At 36.6% G+C, this 25,224-nt stretch overlaps 1 protein-coding gene across 1 annotated transcript in view; it reads right to left on the reverse strand.

The window, feature by feature from the left end:
• The window catches only part of smyd3 (SET and MYND domain containing 3), a 112,704-nt gene that overhangs the window by 11,282 nt on the left and 76,198 nt on the right, over positions 1-25,224 (reverse strand). The window contains exons 6-10 of the mRNA XM_038294637.1: positions 15,901-15,968; positions 7,464-7,566; positions 6,734-6,844; positions 2,828-2,915; positions 2,416-2,590 (exon numbers count right to left, since the gene is read on the reverse strand). Coding sequence (XP_038150565.1) covers positions 2,416-2,590; positions 2,828-2,915; positions 6,734-6,844; positions 7,464-7,566; positions 15,901-15,968 — 545 coding nt within the window. The remainder of the gene's footprint in view (positions 1-2,415; positions 2,591-2,827; positions 2,916-6,733; positions 6,845-7,463; positions 7,567-15,900; positions 15,969-25,224) is intronic.

A 25,224-nucleotide genomic window follows, 5' to 3' on the forward strand; every position in this document is an offset into this window, starting at 1 on the left:
TTCCTACGACCTTTTTCCATTTTCTTTAAGGTGCCAGAATAAGAATGAACGGCTTGATACCAGGGAATCTAGTGATGGAGCACAAGATCTAAAACAGAAGCTGGACATTTTTTAAACAATGGCAAATTTAACTTTAAAAAAGGTCAACTTCTTTTAAATTACTGGTATAAACTATGGGGTAATTTGTTGAAATGAATATGTTTTAATGGCATAATTACACTATTTGACTGCACACAATATATTGCTACAGTTGCTGCTACAATCTTCTTGAGTAGTTCATCATCTAAATGTGTTCCTTAGGACCGCAGACCTTCATTACCCTGAACTCTAATTATTTGCATGCATGGCACAATGCTAACTGTTTCATATTTAATGCTTCAACATCAGCCCTAACCAAATGCTTATTATAAATCACCATATGAACCACAGTTAGAGTAGTAAAGATTAAACCCAGCATAAATGAAACCATCAGAAATTTGTAAAATGATTATTTGAAACTTAGAGCTGATATTATGCTTTCCTTATCGAAGGTCGCACTAAAGTTGATTACTTTTCCCAGCAGTCATTGCTGCAGTTAAACCAGCCATTATACCTCAGTTACATGAGATGTTCTATTGATTTTCTAATAAAGTTCATATCATACATTCTATTTATGTACAGTAGTACCAGATATTCTACATAATTCCATCTATACTGTACAGTATAAACAAAGCAGTAAGCCATCTACTCAGGCATTAATATAAAAATCCTTCTTCAATGCTATTAAATAGAAAACATCTTTATTGCCTAAGCAGATTTCCCTTTTAATTCTTCAATTACTGTAGTTATTTATTTTCTTTGTGAAGCTTTTTTAATGCATCAAAAGTAAATGGTCCCATTTCTTGGTCTGTAAACACATCAACAAACAGTTGATCAGTCAAGGGAAAATAGTATTTGACTAATACATGGGGGTGATCCTGTAACGGCTTTATTTTCAGTTGCTAAAACCAATACCTAAATCGGGTAACCTGCTGCAGGTTTTTTAATCAATATTTCATAACCAATGTTCTTTAATTGTTTGTGTAGGTGTAATGGTCTTTTTTTTACATGGAAACCAATCAATTAAAAATGTAAACAATGAAACACAGTGTTGTCCTGCACAAACATGTACCCTAGTCTATCTATTCTAAGCAGGGGACATAGGAAAATCCTTTTTCTAATGATGTGATGGGTCACTGACAACATGGTTAATACCATACCACTATAGGAACCTACTGTAGAGATAATCAGGATGACTGATCTCAAACTGTTCAGGTAAATGTAAAGCAGTACCAAACGTAAGAACAATGACTACATATAAAGACAGAAACTTTTAAATACTGATTAAAGGTATTGCAGAGGATAAAAAAAAAAAAAGCCCTTTCCACTTTAAAAAAATGGGCGTGCAAGAGCATGCAACAGCCCATTTTTCTTTGTGCACGCCATTTAAAATGTGCTGCTCATAGCTCATACAAGCTTACTGTGTCCACTTACAGAGGAGAGCATATAGTGGACTTTATAGCTAACTCAGTTAACTGACCGTTTGGACCGATGATCACCTTTTTTGCTCCATTGTTAACATAACTCCTCCTCCACTGCGTGTTGCCTGCGCCATCTTTGTTATTAGTTGCCGCTGTAGGTTAGAGACAGCCTATGGCGACAGCAAATCCAACAACTCTTTGTGAGAAGAGCTCTCCCCGCAAAGCATTCCAGGATATACCGGCCTCTTCTGCGGCCTCTCTTTTTTATCATTCACTTTGTAGACACCTTTTCTCTGACGACCCTCAGCGATTTTCAAAGAACTGCGGTAAGAAAGGTGAGCTTCAATGACTGGCTGAAACCTTAGCTTATCACAGTGATACGCCTGAAAGTGCGCAAGTGCAGAAAAAGTTAGCTAATGGGACGAGCATTTAGGACAGCCTTACGGAAACATATCACCAGAATGACTGACGATTAGGAGGACAAATTATTTAGATGATCCACCCGGAAATAAAAGATCGTGCTCTATACCTTTAAGTAAAGGTAATGTATTGGACCTGTGAAAATTGTACGCATATAATTAGTATTTAGAAAAACCTCTAAAAAGTTGAAGAGTCCCTCATCCAGGGTCTTTAGATTCCTTCCTATTGATGTTCCTACAGAAAACAAGAGGAAATCCGTTAAATCTGTGATGATTGAGAGCTTGTTCAGGCTGTTCTTCACCCAGTTGCTAACAGATATTCTTTCCTTCAAGAACTATATAGGTATCAATAATTGATAGATGGAAGAAAAGAACCACTGCAAAGTTGCAGATCTAAAGGAAAATATGATTTTCTCTCCTAAAATCTTGACAAGTTACCCCCTGCATTAAGCATGCTTTTTGTTTTGTTTTTCTAAATCAATCTGAGAAAAATGTACCTGTAAGCTGGCAGCGTCTTCATGCCATATCTCAGAGCATCCTCCCACTGTCCAAGGTGAACAGCAGCATCTAAAGCCAGGTCTGTAACCCTCAGCTTATACAGGTTTTCATCAGGAACTTCAACCCCAGCAGCTGATAAGAGACGGCCGCAGCTCTCCAACAACACCTGCCAATCTATAAGGAGAAGAATGAAGGAAAAGGAACAATAATGCTGAACATCCAATCTAATCCTGTAGACTCCTGAGGGAAGTCTGAGGAATTTTCCAACATAAATGTACAAAATAAATGTGAAAAAATATTTTATATTATTTCAATTTACATCAGATTATTTTATATTAACAGCAGAACTCAAGAACTGATGGTAGTTAAGGCGAATCCCAGTTTCCAATGTTAGAAACAGGGAAAGGATACTGGACTCAGTGTTCAGTTCTTCCAGTTTGGGTAGCGCCACCTTCAGCTGGAGCCAATTTTCTTCTTCCCCTGACAGCATGAGTTCTTCCTAAACATAAATAAGTGAACAAACAAACGGATGATAGTTTGAACTAACTATATAGCTTGGTCCTGAATCATCTTGAAAACACACATTTTGGGCATTTATGCAAACTGACAGAACAACACACCGGTAAACAGGAAATTGGATTAGTGTAAGCAGAATTCCTTTATCACAAATAAGATAATAATAAACAGTTCTGGGGGAAATTATTCATATTACTTTAAACATTTTCATGATGGAAGGCACACAAAGGATTTCCGCGCATTTTATCCATGAAGCATTTCCCTTTTTAATGCCAGTTTCTGGTGAGAAAGCCCTTCATCATTTTTAATTAGCTGTGTCAGATTAAAAACTGAAAGATACACATGCACACCACATTCGTCAGATTTTCACTGTGCTAAGTTCAAGGTGTATGCAGGGTACATTTAATTTATCTGACACTGTCTGAGGGATGCAGCACTTTTTAAATTGTCACACCAAGTCACAAAAAAACGGTCAAAGATTACGAAGAGAGAAATGTGAAGCTACCAGGAACCCTTATCCTCTATTGTTGCAATATTCCAGAACTGCAGCCTACCTGCAGCGCTCAGAGATGGCCAAGGTAAAGAAGGCTGAAACCTGATCCCCACTGAACAAGACCTGCAAGTTAAAACATCAAGACTGGGCCAAGAAATATCTAAAGTCAGTTTTGTCAAAGGTTTTCTGAACCAATGAGATGAGAGTGACTCTTGACGGATCAGATGGATGGGCTGTGGCCTGATCACTAATGGGCACAGAGCTACGATGCCAGCAAGATGGATGCAGCGTACCGGTATGGGCCATTGTTATCAAAGAAGAACTAGTTGGACTTTTTTGAGTTGAAGATGAACTCAACTTCCATGCCTAATGCTTTTTTTTTTAAGTAAACACTTTCTTCAAACACTAATGCAGATTAAAGTCTGCATCTTTCAAGAGGACTTTGATTTTTCTCCATCGTATTAATGGAGGTGCTCCACTATGTGGCTTGCCGGTACAGGCCTTAAAGATAAAAGAATAATGATGTGAGGCCTTCCCCAACTGACTCGAAATATAAAAAAGTTACATAAAATTAAAAAAGTTAGATGGGGAGATTTTCAATTTTAAATAATAATTCTTCTCACCAGTAGTTGCGCTATAGTTGTGCACACACAGATATTCTCCTAAGAATTCCAAAATCTCACTTTTACTTTCTTAAAAAATCGTGTTTGAGGGTTTATTAATGATATTAACCAAGAATACTGTAGTTGTTCATATTAAAATTAATCCATAAAACTTCAACTAGCCTAATAATTATGAGCACAGTGTATTCTATAGGAACATAGTAAAGCAATGCACTTTCTATAAGAGATATGCTTTCTTTTTATGAGCTGTTTCACATCAGAAACGGTGCACTTTACAGATCCAACTGATTTAATACAACCGTGCTGCCATTTCATCAGGTGAAACCTGAGCAACCCCTCTTCATCAGCTCGACATTAAAGTGGCTGACAACACAGTGTGCGTGTTGCATTAACAACAAAGGTTTGCCAAGTAACCTGAAAGCCATTGTCCTAGAAAACCAACTGGCACACACACACACACACACACACACACACACACCCCAGCCTGAACAGGCGTGGCAATTTTGCAAGTCGCTGCATTGGGAAATGTCATTTAAATCCCAGTATAGAGACATCAAAGACAAAGGTGAAGGTTGACATAAAAAGATGAGAGGAGTAGGGGAAAAGTAAACAGACGGACCAGGACAGAGGCACTGAAATATCAGTGCAGGGAGATGGAACGGGCATAGATGAATGGAAAAGAAAACTGCAGCTGAAAGACAAGATAATTTTCTCATTTTTCAGTAGGTGGCCCGGCAGACATAGGAAGGGTATGAGGAGGTGGAGCGTAACAGAGTGACAGAGAAGAAGAGGAGGACAGCAGGAGATAAGAGAGCATGTCGGAGTGAAGGAGGAAGAAGTAGAGGAGGACAGGAAAAGGTACACTGTGACACGTTGTGCACCGACACGCTGTCTGAGCAGCAGAACACAGGTGAATGTGTGTGAAAGAGAGAGGGAGGAGGTACATGCATGGGTGTGTTTTAACTTCTCTAAACTTTTTGTGGATCTAAGCAGCAAAAGCTCCCAGTCTTCTCCCTTTTGTTGAACTATTTTGTAACTTTTTTTAAATCAGTTTTCATTAAAAAAAAAAAAACTTACCATTTGCATCAAGATAAATTGGCAAAATGTTGTTTTCAATTTTGGAATGTAGGTGTACTATAAACATCCAAGTTTCTCACATGGAGCTAAAGGCATGGAAGAGTTTACATTTCCATAAGATTAAAGGTGTTACATAAAGTAAACACACATGTAAAATTTGCATTTTAATCATTTGGACTTAAGTAAGGCTTATGTGACTTGCATTAGGAACCTCACTAAATATGGAAAATAATGCCTATTTAGTGATACAAAGGCTGTGATTTTTTTTTCATAAGCATTAAGAAAATAAATGAAATATTGTTTGCTTATCTGCTTACTTTTTCAGAAACATTAAAACTGAACATTCAGAACTTATACCATTTACTCTACTTGCAGTGTTCATTCCGGTTTTAGGAGAGAATTCTGCCACAAATCCATGCTGAGAAACATGCTGTGAGCATATCTGCAGGTAGAACCTGTTTGTACTCTTATCCTCATTATAAATATTAGGTAGGGAGGGACTTAGGGGCAAGTTGACACAGAGCAACATCAAAAGGATAAAACCCATGCAGGATCTATGCAGCAGAAACGCATACTTCATTATATTTCCTTTTTACCAATTTGACTTATTCTAATTTAAAAGTCTTTCCAAACAAACAGTCCATCAGAAGCTGCAAAACTTTAGAGAGGTGTGGATGTAATGTTTTTTATGCTGTGATAAGTTGCTTTGAAAGCTACTTGTTTGCTTTTCAAACATTATAAAGGTCAGTCATGATTTATTTATTTTTCCTTTACTCTAAAAATAATCCAGCTCCAACTTAAATAAATTGCTTCAATTGCTAAAATCAAGTTACATCAAGTTCATTTAACTGAAATTATTTAGTTTATAAGTTGCAAAGTTAAAGAAATCAAGTTGGGCAAACTTAATTTAAATTACTTAAGTCGGAGCTGCATTCTCTTTTTAGGGTTTATTTCAAAATTAATAGGTTGCATAGCTGTAAAATATTATATATGTATTAAAATATTCATAAAACATAACTACATGTATCCGGCATTGTGTATGTTGCAATTTATCAGATGAGATTTTTTTTCTAATCCTACCAATGACTTATGACAACCATGTCAAACCCACATCTAAAAACCCAAGGTATTCTCTGAAGGTACCTATGGATATACACTGACATCAGCAGTTTTGACGTGAGAAGATTCAGGATGTTCCCTCAACTATCAACTATCACTATATGGAAACATGCTGTGAAGCCATTTTAAGCTGGGTTAAATTGTTGTTCCCAAAGATTTCTGAGAAGGATATGGATGATTTCATAAATGCACACCATTTAGGTGTAATTTTTACTTTTTTGTTTTTTATTATCTTGGAGAGAAACCCAACAATTTCCTTTGTGGACCAATCTTCTTGATTGAATGGAATACTCCAAAAACAAAATATGTCTGGAGTATAAATACATGAAGATTTAACTAATAAAATGGAACAATAAAAAGTTGGAAAAACATCTCGCCCAAAAATTTACATTGTTTTACTCCCGGTTTGGATTGTGATTTTGAACTGATATAAAAAAATAAAAAAAAAGTGATTGCAGAGTGTTTTTTTATGATTTCTGTGTTTCTTGCCTCTTGTTTTGAGTCACATCTCTGGCAGCGGCAGATGAAATGGTACTGCTCCTCCAGCTGCTTCTGTCGCTCTTCAGTCAAGGACAGAGTCTCGATGTAACTTATAGTTAACTAAAAACAGGAAAAAGAAAGTGACACAAATATTGAAGTGGACGCAAGTCCTTTCAACAGTACTTTTGAATATATTGTCACAGTGTAGAGCACAGTTCGTGTGATTCTCTGAAAAAGGACAAAACTGATAAATCTGAGTAAAACTGAGTAAAACTGAGCAGGAATGAAACTCTACTCTGGGAGCATTGTGTGTGGGTGTGTGAGAGTCTCTTCGTCCAGATGGCATGGATGAATCTCATTACATATAGTCACAATGCATCTCATTACACACAGCCACGAGGGATGATGGAAGAAAAATGGGGAAACACTGCCGAGTTAGAAGCTGTCATCCTGCTTATTTTACAGAGATGTTTCACTTGGCTACAGATTAAATAACCCATAACAACGTTAAATTCATCCTGCATCTATTGATATTTGTTAGCACCTGTACAATAAATTTCATTTTATAACAAACCAATTCTATTTGCAGATCATGCATCAACGAAGGTAAAATTATTATTGCAAAGTAAATAAATATTGATAAAATGTGGGAACATAGAAGCAGATGGAACGTAATCAATGAAAGCAGAATCGTGCTCCACATGCTGTAAACATCCAGAATGTATTTCCTCCTTCTTACCTCCTCTTGAGGGCTGATATCCTGGACAGCTCGGAGCTGCAGCCTTGTTCCCTCAAACACCATCACACAGTTTGGCCGACAGTCGTGATTTAACAGGGATAAACTGAGGCAGATCAGACATGAAGGAAGGAGATGAGAGGACACAGGAGGAAGAGGAGGAAAACCAGTGGGAGTAGGAAAGGTGAGGGAAGAAGTCAGGGGACAAGGGAGTGGAAAAGGGGTTAGAGGGATACGATCATTTGTGAACAAATTTCAAATTTTTTTGTGTAAAATATGTCATATGAAAAACTAAGATATAATTATCTTTAAAAAGAAGAGCTGAAGTTCATATTGTCATACAGAAGATTAAAAAATAACTAAAGATTTTTCCAAACTTCAGTTTAATTATTTATGAAATATAAAAATTAAACTACACCCTAAACTGATTTTATAATATTTAAGCTCATTGTTAAATAAAAAAAACAACAACAATGATTCATCAAAGCATGTTGCAGTGAAAAAGCATTAGAAATAATATTAATTCATACAGTTTTATTTAGCAGGGACACAAAGTTCTGGTCAGAGGTTTAAACACATTTGCATGATAAACATACATGTTGGGCTTCATATGATGGATTTTAATGATTTTCGGCGACTTTTTCAAACTGCAACCTGGCAACATATGAGGTATACGATGCAGCAACATTAGAAAGACTGAAAACTTTGAAACAAGTTTAAGATCACCAAAAAAAAAATCAAGGGATAGAGTGTCGGCCCCCACTCAATTACTGTCCACTTCATGCTGAAATGAAGCAGCAATTTAGAGACCTTCTGGAGAGATTCTTTTAATCGTGAAAGTTGACAAAAAGGGTGAAGTAAACCGGAAGGTGTCGAGTGAGCCTGACACTGTAAGACCATTAAGAAATATCGAAGTTACTCCACGGTGGGGATTGTGATGACGGCAGTTCTGCTGCTTAAAACTATAGTCCATGGAGTAATGAGACAACCTCCAATTCTACCAACTCTGCCACATGGAGTGATCATATGTCCAAAAGGAATAATGCAAGAACCAAAATTAGAGGCATAAAAAGGAAAATGTTTGTTACTTTTTGTGGAATATTTAAATATTGCAGTGTATGTTTATATAAGTATTTATAATTTTGATATTGTGTGTGTTAAAGAAAATCTGCAACAAATTCATATTTTTTGATCCAATGTTTTTACATTGTTGTTTGTTTATCATTGAAGTTGCAGGCTGTATTACATATTGAGCCACAAAGAAGAACACTATAATATAAGTATGCAGTGATATTAAAATCTGGGCCAATATGTGATGATAATATTGTCAATATAAACAGTAACAAATAGGTTGTGAACCCAATTACAAGTTACATCAACGTAGCATCTCCAGACCTCCTGCATTGCATTAGTGCAGTCTACAATGTGTATAGTATATAGCTATATACTATACATATACAATATCTTATATCTTGTTTAGAGTATATTGTTTATTTTATATTGTCCATTTACCAACTCTAATTCCTTTAAGTGCAATCCTACTTGCAAATAAAATTGGTTCTGATTATTTTTAAATGTTACCACGTCGCAGATTTTGCTTCTCTGCTTCAGTTTAATACAATCATCTGCATCATTGTCACGTACCCATTCTAACAAAGTGAACCCGTGTAAAAGTTCATGAACATAATAAACCTCGTTAACCTGAAAAGGAACTTTTCAGATGCACTTTTTTTTAAAGGAAGCTTTTTAGAAGAAAAAGATCATGGGAATACTGTACATTTTAGAAAACATTTAATTTACCGTTAACTATAGTCTAATAATATAGAATGAGTATTTCAGGATTTTTATTATATAGATCTTGTTAACCAATTAACTTATTTAAATTATTAATTTAAAACTGGTACGTAGGGACTTTTATGCATAAAACAGCTTTAAGTGGATCTGTTCCGGTAAAGGTTATAATGTTTGAACAGTTGTTTAGGGTGACATTTATGGAGTTTAACGCCACCTTAATTACATCCTAAGAGGAGTTATTAGAGGTCAAATCTTTTATAGGAACATCAGACGGTAAAAACTGCATGTTTGGAACAAGATTAATACAAAGTACAAAAAATAAATTACCCATACACACAGGATAGTATACAGAAAAATGAAGCCCTCTGCTTCTGTCATAACAAAAGCCACTCTTTACTTCTGTCAATTTTCCTACATCTTACAGACATCAAAAACAATACTACTCAACTTCTGTCACAACAAGTTCATTTCCCAGATCTATGTTCTGGTTATATTTCTCTTCTTTTGACATCAATAGAGGGATTTCAATCAGCATTCCTGATGCACATTGTAAGCCTGCCAGTATGAGAGGGTTTATGAATAATTAAGCTTATTTTCATAAATAAGTTTAACTGGTTTACCCAATTATTATTTTAAAATATGAAACTTTTTTTAATTTACATCTCTGAAGTATACATTTGATGTATAACACGTTATTCTAGCATATCTTCCCCACTGACACTGGATATAATAAGTTCATTGTTATATATTATGCCATTATAGAAACATTTAAGTATTAGGTAAAACATACGGTTGACCTAATCAGGGATGTTCTGCAAGAGATCGACATTTTTAAAGAGCAGAAAGAAGTTGCAAAAATGTGAAAAAAAAACAAACCACTAGACTTTTTTTTCGAGTTTGAAGACTTCTTGCTTTACATCCAGAAAGGGATGGATGGCTGGATGGGAAGCTAAACGTCTTAAAACTTGGAAAACAAAGTCCAGTGGGTTGTTTTTTAACTGTGACCTGGATGACTGAGAATCTCCATCAGCAAGCTGCAAGAAGAGACAATTTTTTTATTTATTTAATATCACCAAATTTTATTTTATTTAAGGTTTATTGAACCATGGAGGGACCAGAGGGAGTCCTGCCAGAGGCAGCAAAACTTGCATCACAATGAAAACAAACAACACATAATTGAGATACAGTCTAAAACAATTAAAGCAACACTGTGTAAGTTTGGAGTCAAGTATAAGTTTATGTAAAGATGTATTAATTTTCATGTCAATATAAAGTATTTGTCAAATATTGATGCTGAACTACTAAAAAAACTATCCTATGTAACTTAGAGTAGGGTTTCCTAACCCTGGTCATTAGGGCCCACTGTCCTTCATGTTTTAGATGTGTCTCTACTGAAGCACACCCGATTCAAATGATTGCATTTCCTCCTCGACAGCAATCAGATGCTACAAAAGCCTTTTATGTAACTTTTCATTCAGGTCAGGTATTTTGGAGGCAGGGAAGCACCTAAAACATGTAGGACAGTGAGCCTTCAAGACCAGGGTTAAGAGTGTCAGATCTGTTGCTGAATTAATCGTGTGACCTAGAGCGACAGTTTACAGCAATTAGGTAACAAAATACATACAGTATGACACTTACATGATCAGATATAGTATTGGTTCTCTGATGTGGGATTTGATTTCGAGTGGTGAATGTAGCCTTGTCTTTACCAGTAACTCTGTATTCCAAAACACCAAGGGAGACTAGTTAATGCTGTGCAGTACAGCGTTAACTGTTGCTTTCAAGGGCACTGACCTAAGAAGTTACACCTATCAATCTGAATGACTAAAAGGGTCTCTTTAAGATACAATTCAAGAAAAAAAAATCACAATTTATGAAGGTTATCTCTAGGATCTTTGTCTGGTCTTAAAGGTATAGAGGATGATCTTTTATTTCTGGGTGGACCATCTAAATAAGTGATCCTCCTAATTGTCAATCATTCTGGTGAGGTGTTTCCTTAAGGCCGTTCTACATGCTCGTCCCCTTAGCTATCTTTTTCTGCGCATATGCACTTTCAGGCATATATGTGTGGTGAGCTACGGTTTCAGACAGTCATTGAAGCTTTGAAAATGGCTGAGGGTCATAAGAACAAAAGTGTCTAAGAAGTGTATGAGAAGAAAAGAAAGGCCTCAGAAGAGGCAGATATATCCCAATTAAATTTGCTGTCACAGCCATCCGCGCTCTCCATAGGCTGCCGCTACCCTACAGCAGCCACTAATAATAAAGAGGAGGAGTTACTTGACCAACGGGGAAGTGATCATCTGTTCGAATGGCAAGTTGACTGAGTTCACTATAAAGTCCACTACATATTCCCGCTCTTTATAGTGATTGAGGGATTTAGGGCGGTTGCTCGGGCACAGTAAGCTTGTATGAGCTATGAGAACAGCAACTTTTAAAGGAGAAGGCTGGTCATATTAAACATACTTTAAACATAAAATTATTACATACTGATCAATGCATAAGTGTTATTAATTATTAGGTATTAAATAGGAATTTTTCATTTTAATGTGCTTTACTGGTTTGTGATGTCACGGGGCAGTATCGACTGTTGAGCAAGTCCCCGTGTTGTTTCTGGTGTTTGTCACAACGCGCTATTATCCAAGTCATCTTAAAAACATTCTTCTTCATTATTCTTCTTCTACATATAACGAGTGAGGTCATCCAGTAAAAATTAAAAGGTTTTTATACATACCTGTAACACACCTGTAAGACATTTCCCTCTAGGATGGATACAGACACAGTGGGGTGTGGTTCATTTGTAAATGAACAAAAACTAGAAAAGAGCTCTTCAAATCTATCCCTGTGACAGAATATCTGAATAAAACGAATATTACATTGATTGGCCTCTGCAGAGCAGGATGACCAACAGAAGAAAAAATCCAAGGCATCGGGGGAGCAGGAATGCATCTTAAAGTTGCAGCATAGAAGCTCTCAAACAGTGCAGCCTTGACCTTCAATATGATCGTGAAGATGAATCAGACCTAATTGTTACGTAACTTTGATCACACAAAAAAACTTAGTATATCATAGCAGTATTTGCATAAATTAACTGAAAATTTAAGCATTAAACCCAAGAGAGAGTCTGCAAAATGGATTTTTACCCGAAACTAAATCTTTAAATCTCTACCTGATGAGTATATTACCTCAAGCATAATGAGAATTAAAGCCTCTTTAAGGAGCCCACCACACAACAAATAGACATTTATTACTGCACATGTGGCTGGGAAAAAACACTGGAGGGGGTTTGTGTGCATTAACAGCGCCTCCATTACTGCAGCTATCGTTCATCATATTCAGCGAAACAATGGGTGCATGAGATTAGGAATGCGTGTTCAGCCTTTGTAAAACCATCAATAACGCCCCTGGCTTTGCTCTACAGTGGAGTAGTTGCAGGTTGAATACCAACTAGACGTCAAGCTACCGAAAGATGCTTTTATCTTGAAGGAGAGCAGCTCATTAGCATGTTAATCAGAATAATTGACTAAACCAAGTCTCCCATAAACGGTACCTTGGAAAGTAAATGTTGCAGTGTAGCAGAGTGGAGTGGGACATGTGAAAGTGCAGAACATGATTCCTTACATTGAGCCAATATGTACTGAGAAAACATCTTAGAACTTCCACAAGTTATTTAAAAACAAGCCTATTATTTTATAAAGCAGACATGGAGACCTCTAGCCCTCATGAGCTGATGTCTTGTGTGATTCTGATGTTTCCATATTTTAACCTACATGATTTAGACAGCTGCATCAGCAGGGCTTTAGAATGTGCTGAGAAAATACATTTATAACTTACAAGACCAAAACAACCCACCTCTTTAAACAGATGAAACTGAATTAGTTGTGTAAAAATGTGAAAGTACTATGAAATCAGAATTTGAAAATCAGAGCCTCAGTATGCTGTAAGCTGGTATGTTTCAGTTCATAATGTCACTACTTGTTGGCATTTCATTACTTCCTTCCTTTTTGTAGCCGTAATAAAGAACAAACAAAACATGTTTCTAATTAACTTTTAGCTAAGCATTTATACCAAAATATGGATTAAGATAATGAAAACATTTTATACATAAAGGCTAATTAAAGGAACTAGAGGCATAAAAGGAGATTCAAGAGGAACATGACGGGTGCTGCAGGTTGATGCAATCCAAGCAGGTCGTATTCACAGCACTGCACTGATGATGCTGTTGTACTATGTGACGTTTACTTCAAGACTACTTTGCATAAATTATTATTATATGCATATAATAATATGCATATATATATGCATAGATGCATATATTATTATATGCGTATTTAGCTTTCACATACTAATGCATTTTATTTGTTTTTGTTTCCACAAAAAAAATTCTGATCATTAAGAAAATTCAAATGCGGACAACGATCTCCAGATGAATTTTTTTTTCTCTAAATTATGAAAAAAAAAAAACTCTATCCAAACTAATACGTACTCGTACTCGTACTCGTACTCGTCGTCTCCCGCTTTATCCGGAACCGGGTCGCGGGGGCAGCAGACTAAGCAGAGACTCCCAGACTTCCCTCTCCGCAGACACCTCCTCCAGCTCTGTTGGGGGAAGCCCTAGGCGCTCCCAGGCCAGCCGAGAGACATAGTCTCTCCAGCGTGTCCTGGGCCGTCCCCTGGGCCTCCCCCCGGTGGGACAGGCCTGGAACACCTCCCGAGGGAGGCGTCCAGGGGGCATCCGAAGAAGATGTCCAAACTAATACGTTCTTATGCAAATAGCCACCATTAAGCGTTTTCAGGCCTTTTTCTAATCTGAATTAACTACATCTGGAGTAGTCGTCGACTGTTAAAGGGTTGAACACTCTTTGGAAGGCTGACTCCATGTTTTCTCTATTTGAGGATAATGGAAGCAGCATCCATTCGTTTTAGTCCCACAGCCTTAGAAATGGTGTTGTAACCCTTTCAGCACTGATTGATGACATTTTCTATCAGCTCCACCTGGTCTAGCTCTACTTTTGCTGCAGCTTCTGTTTAGGTGTCATCTTGATTGTAGAGGCAGAAATCATGGTTGATGGTGGCTTGTAAAACAAACTAAATAAACACGATTAATCCCAATTAATTCTTCATTTACCAACATGGGGTAAAAAAATAGTAAACTAAGACAATTAATGAGAAAATTCATCTTTAAAAAATGCTTCAAAAAACTAAAACAGAATGAACTTTAATATGAGAAATTAACAATGTCAGGCAGTAGTGATAAACAATGAAAGATATTCTAATTTCACTAGTTACAATCTCTGAATAGGGTTGAAGAGAGGCTTCAAATCCGGTCGCCCTGCAAGAAGCTCAGAGTGGAAGTTAGGGCCTCCTATTTGTAAATATTACAATGTTGGATTGTAATCAAGGTTGAGCAACGTCCCACCACAAAGCTACATCCAAAAGTCCAACCTCCATACAATCGCAGATTTCTACCTGCTTTTATCTGATCTGGCCCTGGTTACCTAGTGGTGATGCAGTATAGTTAAAAAGGAAACAAGCACACTGCTAAATGATCTTGAAATGAGCAAAAATGTCTTAAATGAAGTGTTTGAGTAGGTAAATACGATGATTTTCAAATGGAATTAGTTTTTTTTACTCTTAAAATAAGATATTAGATAATATGCACTTGAAATGATGAATACAAAGTTTCCTTTAATGGAAACACACCTTTATTCCTAACAGAGAACTCATAAATTCTGCAGGATAATAAGCACTGAAGCAATGATGTAGGAGGAATAATTAGGAGAAAAAGCCAACTGAACAGAAAGAAGTAGTTTCTGAAGCACAAAAGAGACAAAATAAGAAAATAAACAGACTAGTTGAACTGAGGTGCAACCTTAGCAGAATAATCCTCCCTTTCTTTAGCTAACCCATGGTTGCTAAGCAACCTAAAATACGAATAGGCAGGGGAGCATCCTGCAAACGGGTGCATCATTAATGGATGAGTAAAAACACAACTCACACCCAGACACAGTTTGGCTGAGCTTCACTGATGCCGCTGTGACCATCTGACATCTCAACGTCGGCCAGATAAACTGGCTGGGAAACCTGCAGCATTAGTGACCACAAGCATGACTGTGCGGGTAGCAGCACTAACAGCATGTACAACAACAGGCCAAATCCCACCCCACTCACCCAGGAAGCAATAGAGGGATTACTGAGCGTATCGGCATCCTGTGTGTGTTTGTGCATAGATCTTTTACTTTCACAGTCCAGGCAGAAACCGTTTCATCATTTATACAGAGGCTCTAGTCAACTCTCGTTTTTTCCATAAAAAATTTGGCTTCTGTCGTGGAAACGTTGTGATGATATTCTTTCCATTTTTTTCACCTAACAAGGAAAAAATAACTCATGTCCTCTCTCCTACTTTCCTTTGCTCCTGACTTCAAAGAAGTGTCAGGCCAGAGCGGGAAGCACTGTGAGGGCTTTGAACGAGCGTGAGCGAAGGACTGATGGGGCAAATACTGCATCTCCAAGCTGCTTTTTAATCCTGTGAAAGTTACAGGTCTGGGCAAGATGAGTTATACTAAAATTAATTGAACATTTTACTTCTGTGGGCTTCAAATCCTGACATTTTATACATGCAAGACTAATAAAAGAAATTGTGTGGTACCTTGGATAGAGCCCCACTCCAACCTCCTGCAGCTCCCCGTCACTGATGGTGAAACAATTACACGTCACCTTAAGGAGAAATAGGGAATAAAAAAAAACAAGACAAGGGAGAGAGAGTTATTATCAGTTAAAATGCTTCAGGGATTCAACAATACCTCTAATCATATGTTATTCTCACAAAGCTCTGGCATCTGCTGAACCACAGCAGCGCTTAGATGAAACCTTGCATGAAGACACAGGTGTTTAGATTGTCTGAAATTACCACCAGGTTATTTTTAACAGAAAAAAAACCTATTAAGAAGAGAAACAAAGGGTTTTGAATAAAAAACTGCAGAAATGCCTCTACCAGAAATAGAAACAAATATATATCTGGCAGTTGGAAAAATTACACAAATTCAGACAAAAATCTAATCTAAATCTAGTCTAGTCCAAGTTTGAGATAATCTTTCAGTTTAGACACACTTTATTGTTATTAGGTTTTCAACCAAGTTATTCTTTGTGTCAAAGAAGAGAGGGAAATAAAGGCAATTAACTAATTAAGTAAAGGGCTGAAGGTAATGCTTATGTTAGAATGAAACAGATAAAAATAAAAGCTTTCAGTTGTTTCGATCAGCTAAAGCTCAAAGTTCAACCTTTTACTGAGAAATCTCAGAAAATAGCCCCATTGAGGCTTCAACTGGAAAAGTCCTGCAGTGAATTAAATGATTTAGCTGCCAACAAGTTCGAGTAAACAAAATTAATTAAGACTGCAGGAAATTTTAACATAAAACATCCAGTGAAGTAAAAAAAATAATAAAACATCTCTGATCTAAAATAATGTTGGAAAAGCTTTGAATGACTGGGATCATTCAAGTGTTTGGTAAAAATCCAACTTGGAAATAAAACCACTTGAAGCACCAAGAGTTTCCACAGACACTCAGTGAAGAGCCTGAACAGGAGGAGCATTCATACTGTAGAGCGGCAGTTTGGATTAGTTGAAGGAAAACTCAGTGGAGCAGAGCTTCCCTTTCTACAGTTCATTTAATTTAGATAGTTATTTACATAGAGATTTAGTTATTCACACTGGAGCACATTTTGGTCCCAAACCTCTATAAGAAAGCAGAATTCCGAAAAGAACATGTTGTTTGATCGTCTGTACAGTAGATTTCAAATCTTCCACCTGCATTCCAGCGCAGAGCATTGCTGCCTATTAGTTAATGACTACAGGTGTTATGTTTTGCTAATCATACCTCAGATTAATATGTCACTTTCATTCTCCATCTTTTTTTCCCCTAGCTGTTGTTTCAACTGCTCTCTCTTGCCCTTCCCCTTGCTTGATCTCTTTTTTTCCACTTAACTGTGGGGTTAAAGGAAGAACATCTTTTTGAGAATGGAAAAAAACCTCCATGGGATAAAAAAACCCTGTAAGGTTACCTACGCAGCTTACTCTTTCCTTATGTTAGATCAAAGCATATATGTGCAAAATTTAGCTTTGGCCATTTCGTTTTCTACAACAAAGTAGGCAGTTTTAAGAAGCTCCTTTATTTCATCTTCATGCTGCAGTTGCACATTGTGGAAAGTGTTGGCCATTAATTTTTTTGCTGAATCTGCCTTACGTTTCTTTACCACTGCTGCAGTGGGAGAAACATCATCAGACTGGCGGCGCAAAGTTGAGTTTTTTTAAGCTTTGGCTGGTAAAGGGTACAGGACAGTAAGTTTTACAGATGAAGCAGCTCATTTCACCGGGGATAAAGCTTTAGTCAGTTAGGCTGAAATGTAAATGAAATATTGTGTAAATTAAACATTTGGGATATTTTAAAGGTTAAAGACATTGAATCTCATAACCACTGATTTGCTACCCAAAAACCTAAACTGCTATAAGAGAAAAGGAAGAAAGAAAAGAGTGCGCACCAGTGAGTAGCGGAAACGTTCTTCTTCATCTGAATCCAAAGAAACGTCCACATTAGTAGCTACACATCGCCATGATTTTTCAAAGAGGGAATTTCCCGCATTATAAAAATTGGATTAGATGGATTAGATAATGCATTATTCCCATTATCCTGCAGTGAACAGTAAATCCAACTTTTTAATATTTTAAACCTAAAAAAAATGTTTAATTTGTATCTTTTAATTGTTTTGTTTGCAGATATTTTGGAGTTTAGAAACTATAAGTGATTGAAATTCTTTACCTTGTGTCAACTTTTGCATTGCATTTACGATAATGGTTTAATTAAATTACACTTTAATACTTAAGTAAAATTAAGCTTCGAACATTAATAAGCTGATTTATTTGTCCTTCAACCAGTAACATCCCCTGTGTTAATCCAGTTCCTTGCCTGGCTAAAAAAAATAAATAAAACAAAGTGCAACAACAGCTAATTTAACCTTTTCAAGCTTTATTTGCATCACTGTAAATTTCACAGTTCCTTGCAGCTGCTCAAAGGAGTACAGAAAACTCTTCATTTTTAACAGCAGTAATAAACAACCCATAGCTGTAAAAAGCTAATTAAAGCAATACTGTTTGGCCAAAATCATTAAAGCCCACATTTTATTTATGTTGTACAATGTGTTTCCTTTAGACAGAAAAACGAGCTAACCGAATCCGTTTACTTGAACTACAGCGGCTTACAGTACGGTCATGATGGATTTATCAAAATATCCTCTGTGACGGAGAGGTCAAACAATACTTGATGTAACTGAACAGATGGGTGAGCATATCGCCCATCAGTAACCATGGCAACGGCCATTTCCTCCATGCAATAAGAGCCTCCTACCTGTTTATTTATAACCTGCCTGTTAATAATGAGAGCCCTCCACAGATGTGAAGGAGTTCACATGAGGTGAAAGTGGTGAAGTGTTAGTGAGGAGAGACCGGGTCTGGAGGAGCAAAGAGGAAACAGTCTGACTTGCTGCTGTCTAGCCAGCCTAAATGAAGGAATTAAACTCTACATAATTACATAAGAAAACCTCTGCAGCAAATAAAGAAGGTGCTAAGCATGGATGACAACCCTAATATGATAGAGACAATATCATAATTACTGTGTTGAACTTTCCCCTACTGCATCTGAACAAAAGACGCCAATCTAATTATCTTACCATATTAAGGGTTATTCTTCAGAAATCGTCCAGACAGTGTCAGCCTCAGCACCCCTTCATTTGTTCGCCTGGTTTTTTTTTTTTTATAGCCTGTCATAAACAATATCCAGGATATTGAGCTTTAGATGAAAGTTGCAGACGTTGAAAATGTGAGAGCGTGGAACAATGACAGGCGAGCCAGCGTGGAGTGAGGAGAGTGAGCGAGTGATGCTCAGATCAAACATTTCGAACTCAGCGTAGACAAAAAGAAGTGAAAAAGAAAGTAATGGTGTAATTTACTGACCTGATATTGTGTCTGCAGTAAATATCTGTCATTAACATCTCAAATATTAGATACTGATCAGTATTTTCAAAAAGAAATATTCTTATTTAACTTAATAAACACATTACATTACTTAAGAAAAAAAAAACACTTTTCATATTATTTTTTAAAATAAAAACATCTACAGCTAACATACAATTCAGAAGATTTGAATCTAAGCTTAAGATGCTGTTTTTTTAGAATTGAACAGGTAAGTGAGACACTCCAATGGAATAAGCCATTAGGCTAAACATACTGATTCCATTGACATTTCATTTTAATTAATTACTCAAATTAAGTCTTACTTTAAAAAAAAGGTGGAAACTCATTTTTAGATTATTTTTGTAGAGTAATGTTTAAGTTCATACTTGACTCCTTATAAAACATTAGAATTTAAAATACTTCCTCAATAGAAACACTAAGACTAAAATGGTGTCAAACAACAGCCCATTTTAGAATCTAACAGATCAATAATTGTGGAAAAAGCATCTAAAGTACCTACAGTAGGTGACATTTTAACATTTTTAGTTAAAATAAATTCCTCCAAAGGCGGGAAAGCAGTTTTTTTTAGGACAGAGATAAACCAGTTTGGTCACCCAACACTGGTATATTAAGTAGGTTTGCTTTGCCCCGTCTAGCCAGCTAAAATAAAATAAACTTGTCACTGTAAGGTTTAACTTTAAGGTAGCTGGAATTGGTTCAATTACTGTCAATCTGAAAAAACTACAAAGGCCATCAGACCAAATCAAAGGCAGTATATCTGCCACTGCTGTGTGTGTGTCTGTTTTCTTTGATAAAGTATTCATGACCTAATCACAGTACTTTCATCTCTCCATTGACAGGCAGAAAAACATAAAAACACAAGGCTAAACATCATATTCTCCCAGAGTCTGCCTGTAGAGATAGCACCAAGTAAAGACTGGATAAACTTTAAGGCAGTGAGTCGCATATTTTTATTCAAATGACTGGAGACGTTAAAAACAGGACAACAATAAATGTATGCATTATAAGTCAAACTGTAAATTTATTAAACTCTGCTTCTTCTTATCAGCATTCTTAATTTTTCTTTTGCAAAATTTATCTTTGATGACCAGATTAGCCGATGCTGAGATTTTGGATTCCATGAACTCGTTGCAGCTTGGTAGCAGAGCATAATTTGAATTAAGATTAATTTAAAATGGGTGACTCTAAAAATCGAATTTATAAGTGAACTCATAGTCTTGTTTTCAAATGATTAATTCATGCAAAAGTATTTTCTTTTTAATCAACGTACAACTGTTTTTTATACAAAAGAGGAAGATCATTCTTTCACCTAAATTAAGTTTGGTACAAAGACTTTTGTACCCACATGGTGTAAACAAAAGAAACTTTGTTGAGTACAGCTCTCAAGACATTTCCATTTCTTAAACTGCAGCAGTGATAAAATGTAAACATGGTGATCAAATGTAAACACAAGACTGAGATATGATTTACAATTTTTCCAACATTCAGCGCTTTTTTTTTCTTGTTTTATTCGAAATTCTGCAGCCTAATGGCAGTGCGGAAGAAGCTGTTTCAAAATCTGCTGGACGGCCTCGGGACACACAGTGCTGGAATAAAATGTCTTTAATGGAGGGAAGAGGAGTCCTGATGATCTTCTCTGCTGTTCTCACCACTCTTCCCACTTTCTTCCAGTCTGAGGTGCTGCAGCCTCAACACCACACAGTGAGACAACTGGTCTCTATGGTGCTTCTGTAGAAGATTGTGAGGATGGGTCGGGGCAGGTAGGCTCTCCTCATCCTCTGCAGGAAGTACATGCACTTCTGTGCCCTTTTGACCAGTGAGGTGGTGTTTACAGTCCAGTTTAGGGTGTCTGTGATGTGTCTGAATTTGGTGCTGCTGACCACCTCTATAGCTGAGCTGTTGATGAGCAGTGGAGCGTGGTTAGGACGGTTCTTCCTCAACTCAACAATGAGCTCCTGTGTTTTCTCCACATTAAGGATCAGGTTTTTTTCTCCGCACCAGCCGCTCCACCTCCTCTCTGTAGTCCTGGTCATTGTTGTCTCACCACTGGTAAGTGAAAATGGGGACGAGCACATAGGACGGCCTTAAGTAAACATATCACCAGAATGATTGACAATTAGGAGGACCACTTATTTTGATGATCTTCCACTATACATCTTCCACTATACCTTTAAAGTTATGCAAAAAATAAGAAAATGGTTTGCAGCAAATTAACTACACATACGAAGTGTAATGTCATGTAAAGTTTATGTTACACGTTAATAAACAGGAAGTAGAAGTTGCAAACTAGCATGGACCACACAGAGAAAAAACAAGTGAGTTTTTCAGGACTATGTTACCTTTAGACCAGTGCTAATTGTTCTGTCATAACAACTTGTGTTAGAGCTGCCAAATGCTGTCAAGGGACAGAGACATAGGTGCTGTCCAAGCTTGCATCCATTATGGACAACACCTTCCACCCTCTGCACCAGACTGTAATGGAGCTACCAGTGCGTCAGTAATTATTCAGCAAATGTGTTTCGATCCTCTGTTTAGTAGCTTTAACTGCTTTTTCGGAAAATTAAGGGAAGTTATTTCAAATGTTTTTATCTTCTTTTTGAACCTCTCCATGAACCTTTTCTGATGCAATATTTCAAAATGCACATAAAAAAAATGCACATTAAATTTGAATTATAATCTAAAAACCTTCACAGTGAATACTAAAAATCTCAAGCAGTAAGCTAGAGTGCATTGTTCATATAAAAAGAAGTCTCCATTTTCAATATATCTTAGTTGTCCTCACTCAGCACAGAGTCTAAATAGGGATAGATGTGCATGTGTGTTAAAATTATGCTCAGTGCTCTGAGCAGTAACTTCATATCTTGTCTGTCCCTGTGCTGACCATTTGCTCCTCATTCCCCATCAGGGCATATTTTGCAGAATAACACATTCCCATCCGAGCTGTCGAGTCCAGCAAAGGTTAAGTTTAGCATAAAAGATAAAAATATTCTGCATTCTGGAGACTCACAATGACAGGATTGACTTGTAAATTAATTCATAAACCTTGAAACTTTTCACATTGTATCCAAGGCAAAAACAAAGAATAATGGACTTTTATAATTATGTGATAGACCAAGCATAAAACAATGTTGCAAAGATGACTGAGCACATATTTCAGTTACTAGACCTGCAAGACGAGTAGAGGCAAACCCAGCTGTAACTTCAGCCAAACGTGGCTCTACAAAGAAATGGACGTGGAGGTTGGAAGGGGATTTCAACTTGTAAACAACTTTGAAAACTGGTCAATGCTTTTTCTCCTAATTTCTCAAACACATGCATTGTAGCATGATGAAGTGAGAAAATTTTCAAAACCTTTTAATGCTTTGAAAATGTTACATTTCATCATTCCCATCAACTTTTCCAATTTATGAAGATAAAGCAATATGCCACAGTACTCTTGCAATATATAAACTTCACATTGTTTACCAAATACATTCAAATTTCATTGTTTCATCATAATACTGCACGATTAATCTAATTGCAATTGCAGTAGCGATGTCATGCTGGACAATTATGTAATCACATAAGACTTCGATTTGCGATTTTGTATGAAGTGTGAAATTGGACAAAAGTTGGACGAAACAAGCAAGACCGAGCATAAAAACAAAAACCATGGGGAGATACTTAGCCTACTATTGTAACTTTTTTTTTATTTTTTCTGACCAAACTTGAGTATCCAGGATTTTCAGGAGCAGTTTTCCTTCTAAATAAAACTAAAACCGTGTTTGATACAATTTAAATTAAATTATATTATGTTTTGGCTTTTGGATTGTTACAACAATTTAACACAGATCATCCACAATTCGGGACTCAGAAACCGTGGTGGGAAAAAGAGAGAAAGGAGGGAAAAAAAATAAATAAATAAATAAATAAAAAGTTTTGCCTGGATAATCAGTAAGAGGTTAATAAATATGCAAATGTTACAAATACAACATGAAACAATATGTCCAACAGAATCACTAAAACACACAACAACATACTAGTTTAAGTCTATTAAATACTGTAATGTACTGAACTATTTCAATATACCGGGTAATACATAAAAAATCTTTGCTTTAAATAATTTATTCTAAACAAAACAACTAAAACCCACAAAAGTACAGTTTATAATGCTAATTTATTTGGGTGAGCCCATAGTGCCTGGACATCTGCTGTCACTGCTGCCTCCACACTGACGTGGCCCTGGAGGTCATTCTACTTTCTGTTTGTCTCATATCCGCCTGGATTTGCTCCTTTTTTTCCTCCCAACTACTGAACTGAACAACAAAAGAACAAAGAAACTAGAAGCAAAAATAAAAGAGCAAGCATAAAGGGTGTGTGGCTTCAGAGCAAAATGGGAAACGCTTCAAAAATATCAATCCAGTTTATTAGGACGCTCAAGCATTTTGTTTTGTTTTTTCCAATGGGGCAAGGTTTTCCAGCACTCCCAACTAGTTTAGCTGCGTCAATCATAAGAAAAGCCCCCTCTGCTGCAGAAACACTAACTGTGATGGCACATATAACTACCATGACCCACAGAAAGGCTTAGCCTTGCAGGAAGAGAAAAACATGGTTGGTAATGACAAAATGAACAGATCATTGTGTTCACAAAGGCACTCTTTGAGGGAAATTGTTTTTTAATGCTTGACTGCTCTGCTGTAGCCTGAATCTTTCCCCTCAGAGTGAGAAGGCAATCACGTTTTAAAGCCTTTTCCTTCATGATTTTACAGCATCCATAAGTTTAATCTAAAGTATCCTTAGTTAACAGTGGATGAAAGCAGCAGCAGCCAAATCAATGGCATTGGATGTTTGTAATGAGTGCCACTGGTTCTGTTTAGTGTCGACATAAAACTAATTTTATGACTTCCTCTGCTATATAAATAAAAAGGAAACTCTCAATTATTAGTCAAACTTTATGGAATCTCGTATGAACGATGTGGAAGAAATAGTGAAAGATATCGGGGTCAAGTGGGTCTTACAGAGGTGAGACCTTTCTGATCATTCAGGTGAAAGCCAGAAGAGATCTGGCACCTTATCACAAAACAGACTATTCTCAATTTTTATATGACTAACATCAAAAGGGAAAAAAATAACAAATTTTGCCATTATAAATATCAGTTATATTTCTTTTTTCTACATATTGAGAAGTGTGTCCACTGATTGGTGCCAGATTAACTGTACAATAAAATGGAACACGGCACTATAAGGACTGCGTCAGTCAGTTTTACTCCAATTTTACAGAAAAACGTATTTTACTAACAGAACATAAAATCCCCTCCTTAATTGTCCATAGTATGTGTATTTGAGCTTTTTTATGGAGGATTTTTGGATTGTATGCATCTTCTTATGTCCTAGAGCTTTCTTACTAAAAGCTTAAATCCTGATGTCTGACCTAAAGCACATGTGTCTAACCCTGGTCCTCACAGCCCTGCATGTCTTAGAGATTTCCCTACTGCTACACACCTGACTTAAATAAATGAGAGATTGAGGCTCCTGCAGCGATCAGTTGCATGCTGAGGAGGTAATATAATAATTTATATCAGGGGAACTAGAGCAAAACAGGGAATGCAAAACATTGTCCCCAAGGAACAGAGTTTGGAGAAAAAAAATGCTTGATTGCACTTAACAATTTGTGGAGGTTTCTTGTAAACATAAGCAGCAGGCATGCCGAGTCAGTTTAGTCCCATTATGCAACTTATGTAAATATATCACTGCCACATAATAAGAAACAAAGGTGCCACTTACAGTTTTTAGAAAAGCATAAAGTAAAAATAAAAGTAAGCTCATTCGTGGCTTCTTTATGTTGCTTTGTTTTTATTTAAGGTTCGATTTAATTCATTTCAGAATCTCAAAAGGGACAGCCCTTTTTTTTTTATCTTAAAATCCAAACAATAAACAGGCTCTTTCCTTTTACCATGACAGTAATGA

Source organism: Cyprinodon tularosa, unplaced genomic scaffold (genome assembly GCF_016077235.1).
Source record: "Cyprinodon tularosa strain WSP-4 unplaced genomic scaffold, ASM1607723v1 ctg342, whole genome shotgun sequence".
In the NCBI taxonomy this organism is placed as follows: Eukaryota; Metazoa; Chordata; class Actinopteri; order Cyprinodontiformes; family Cyprinodontidae; genus Cyprinodon; species Cyprinodon tularosa.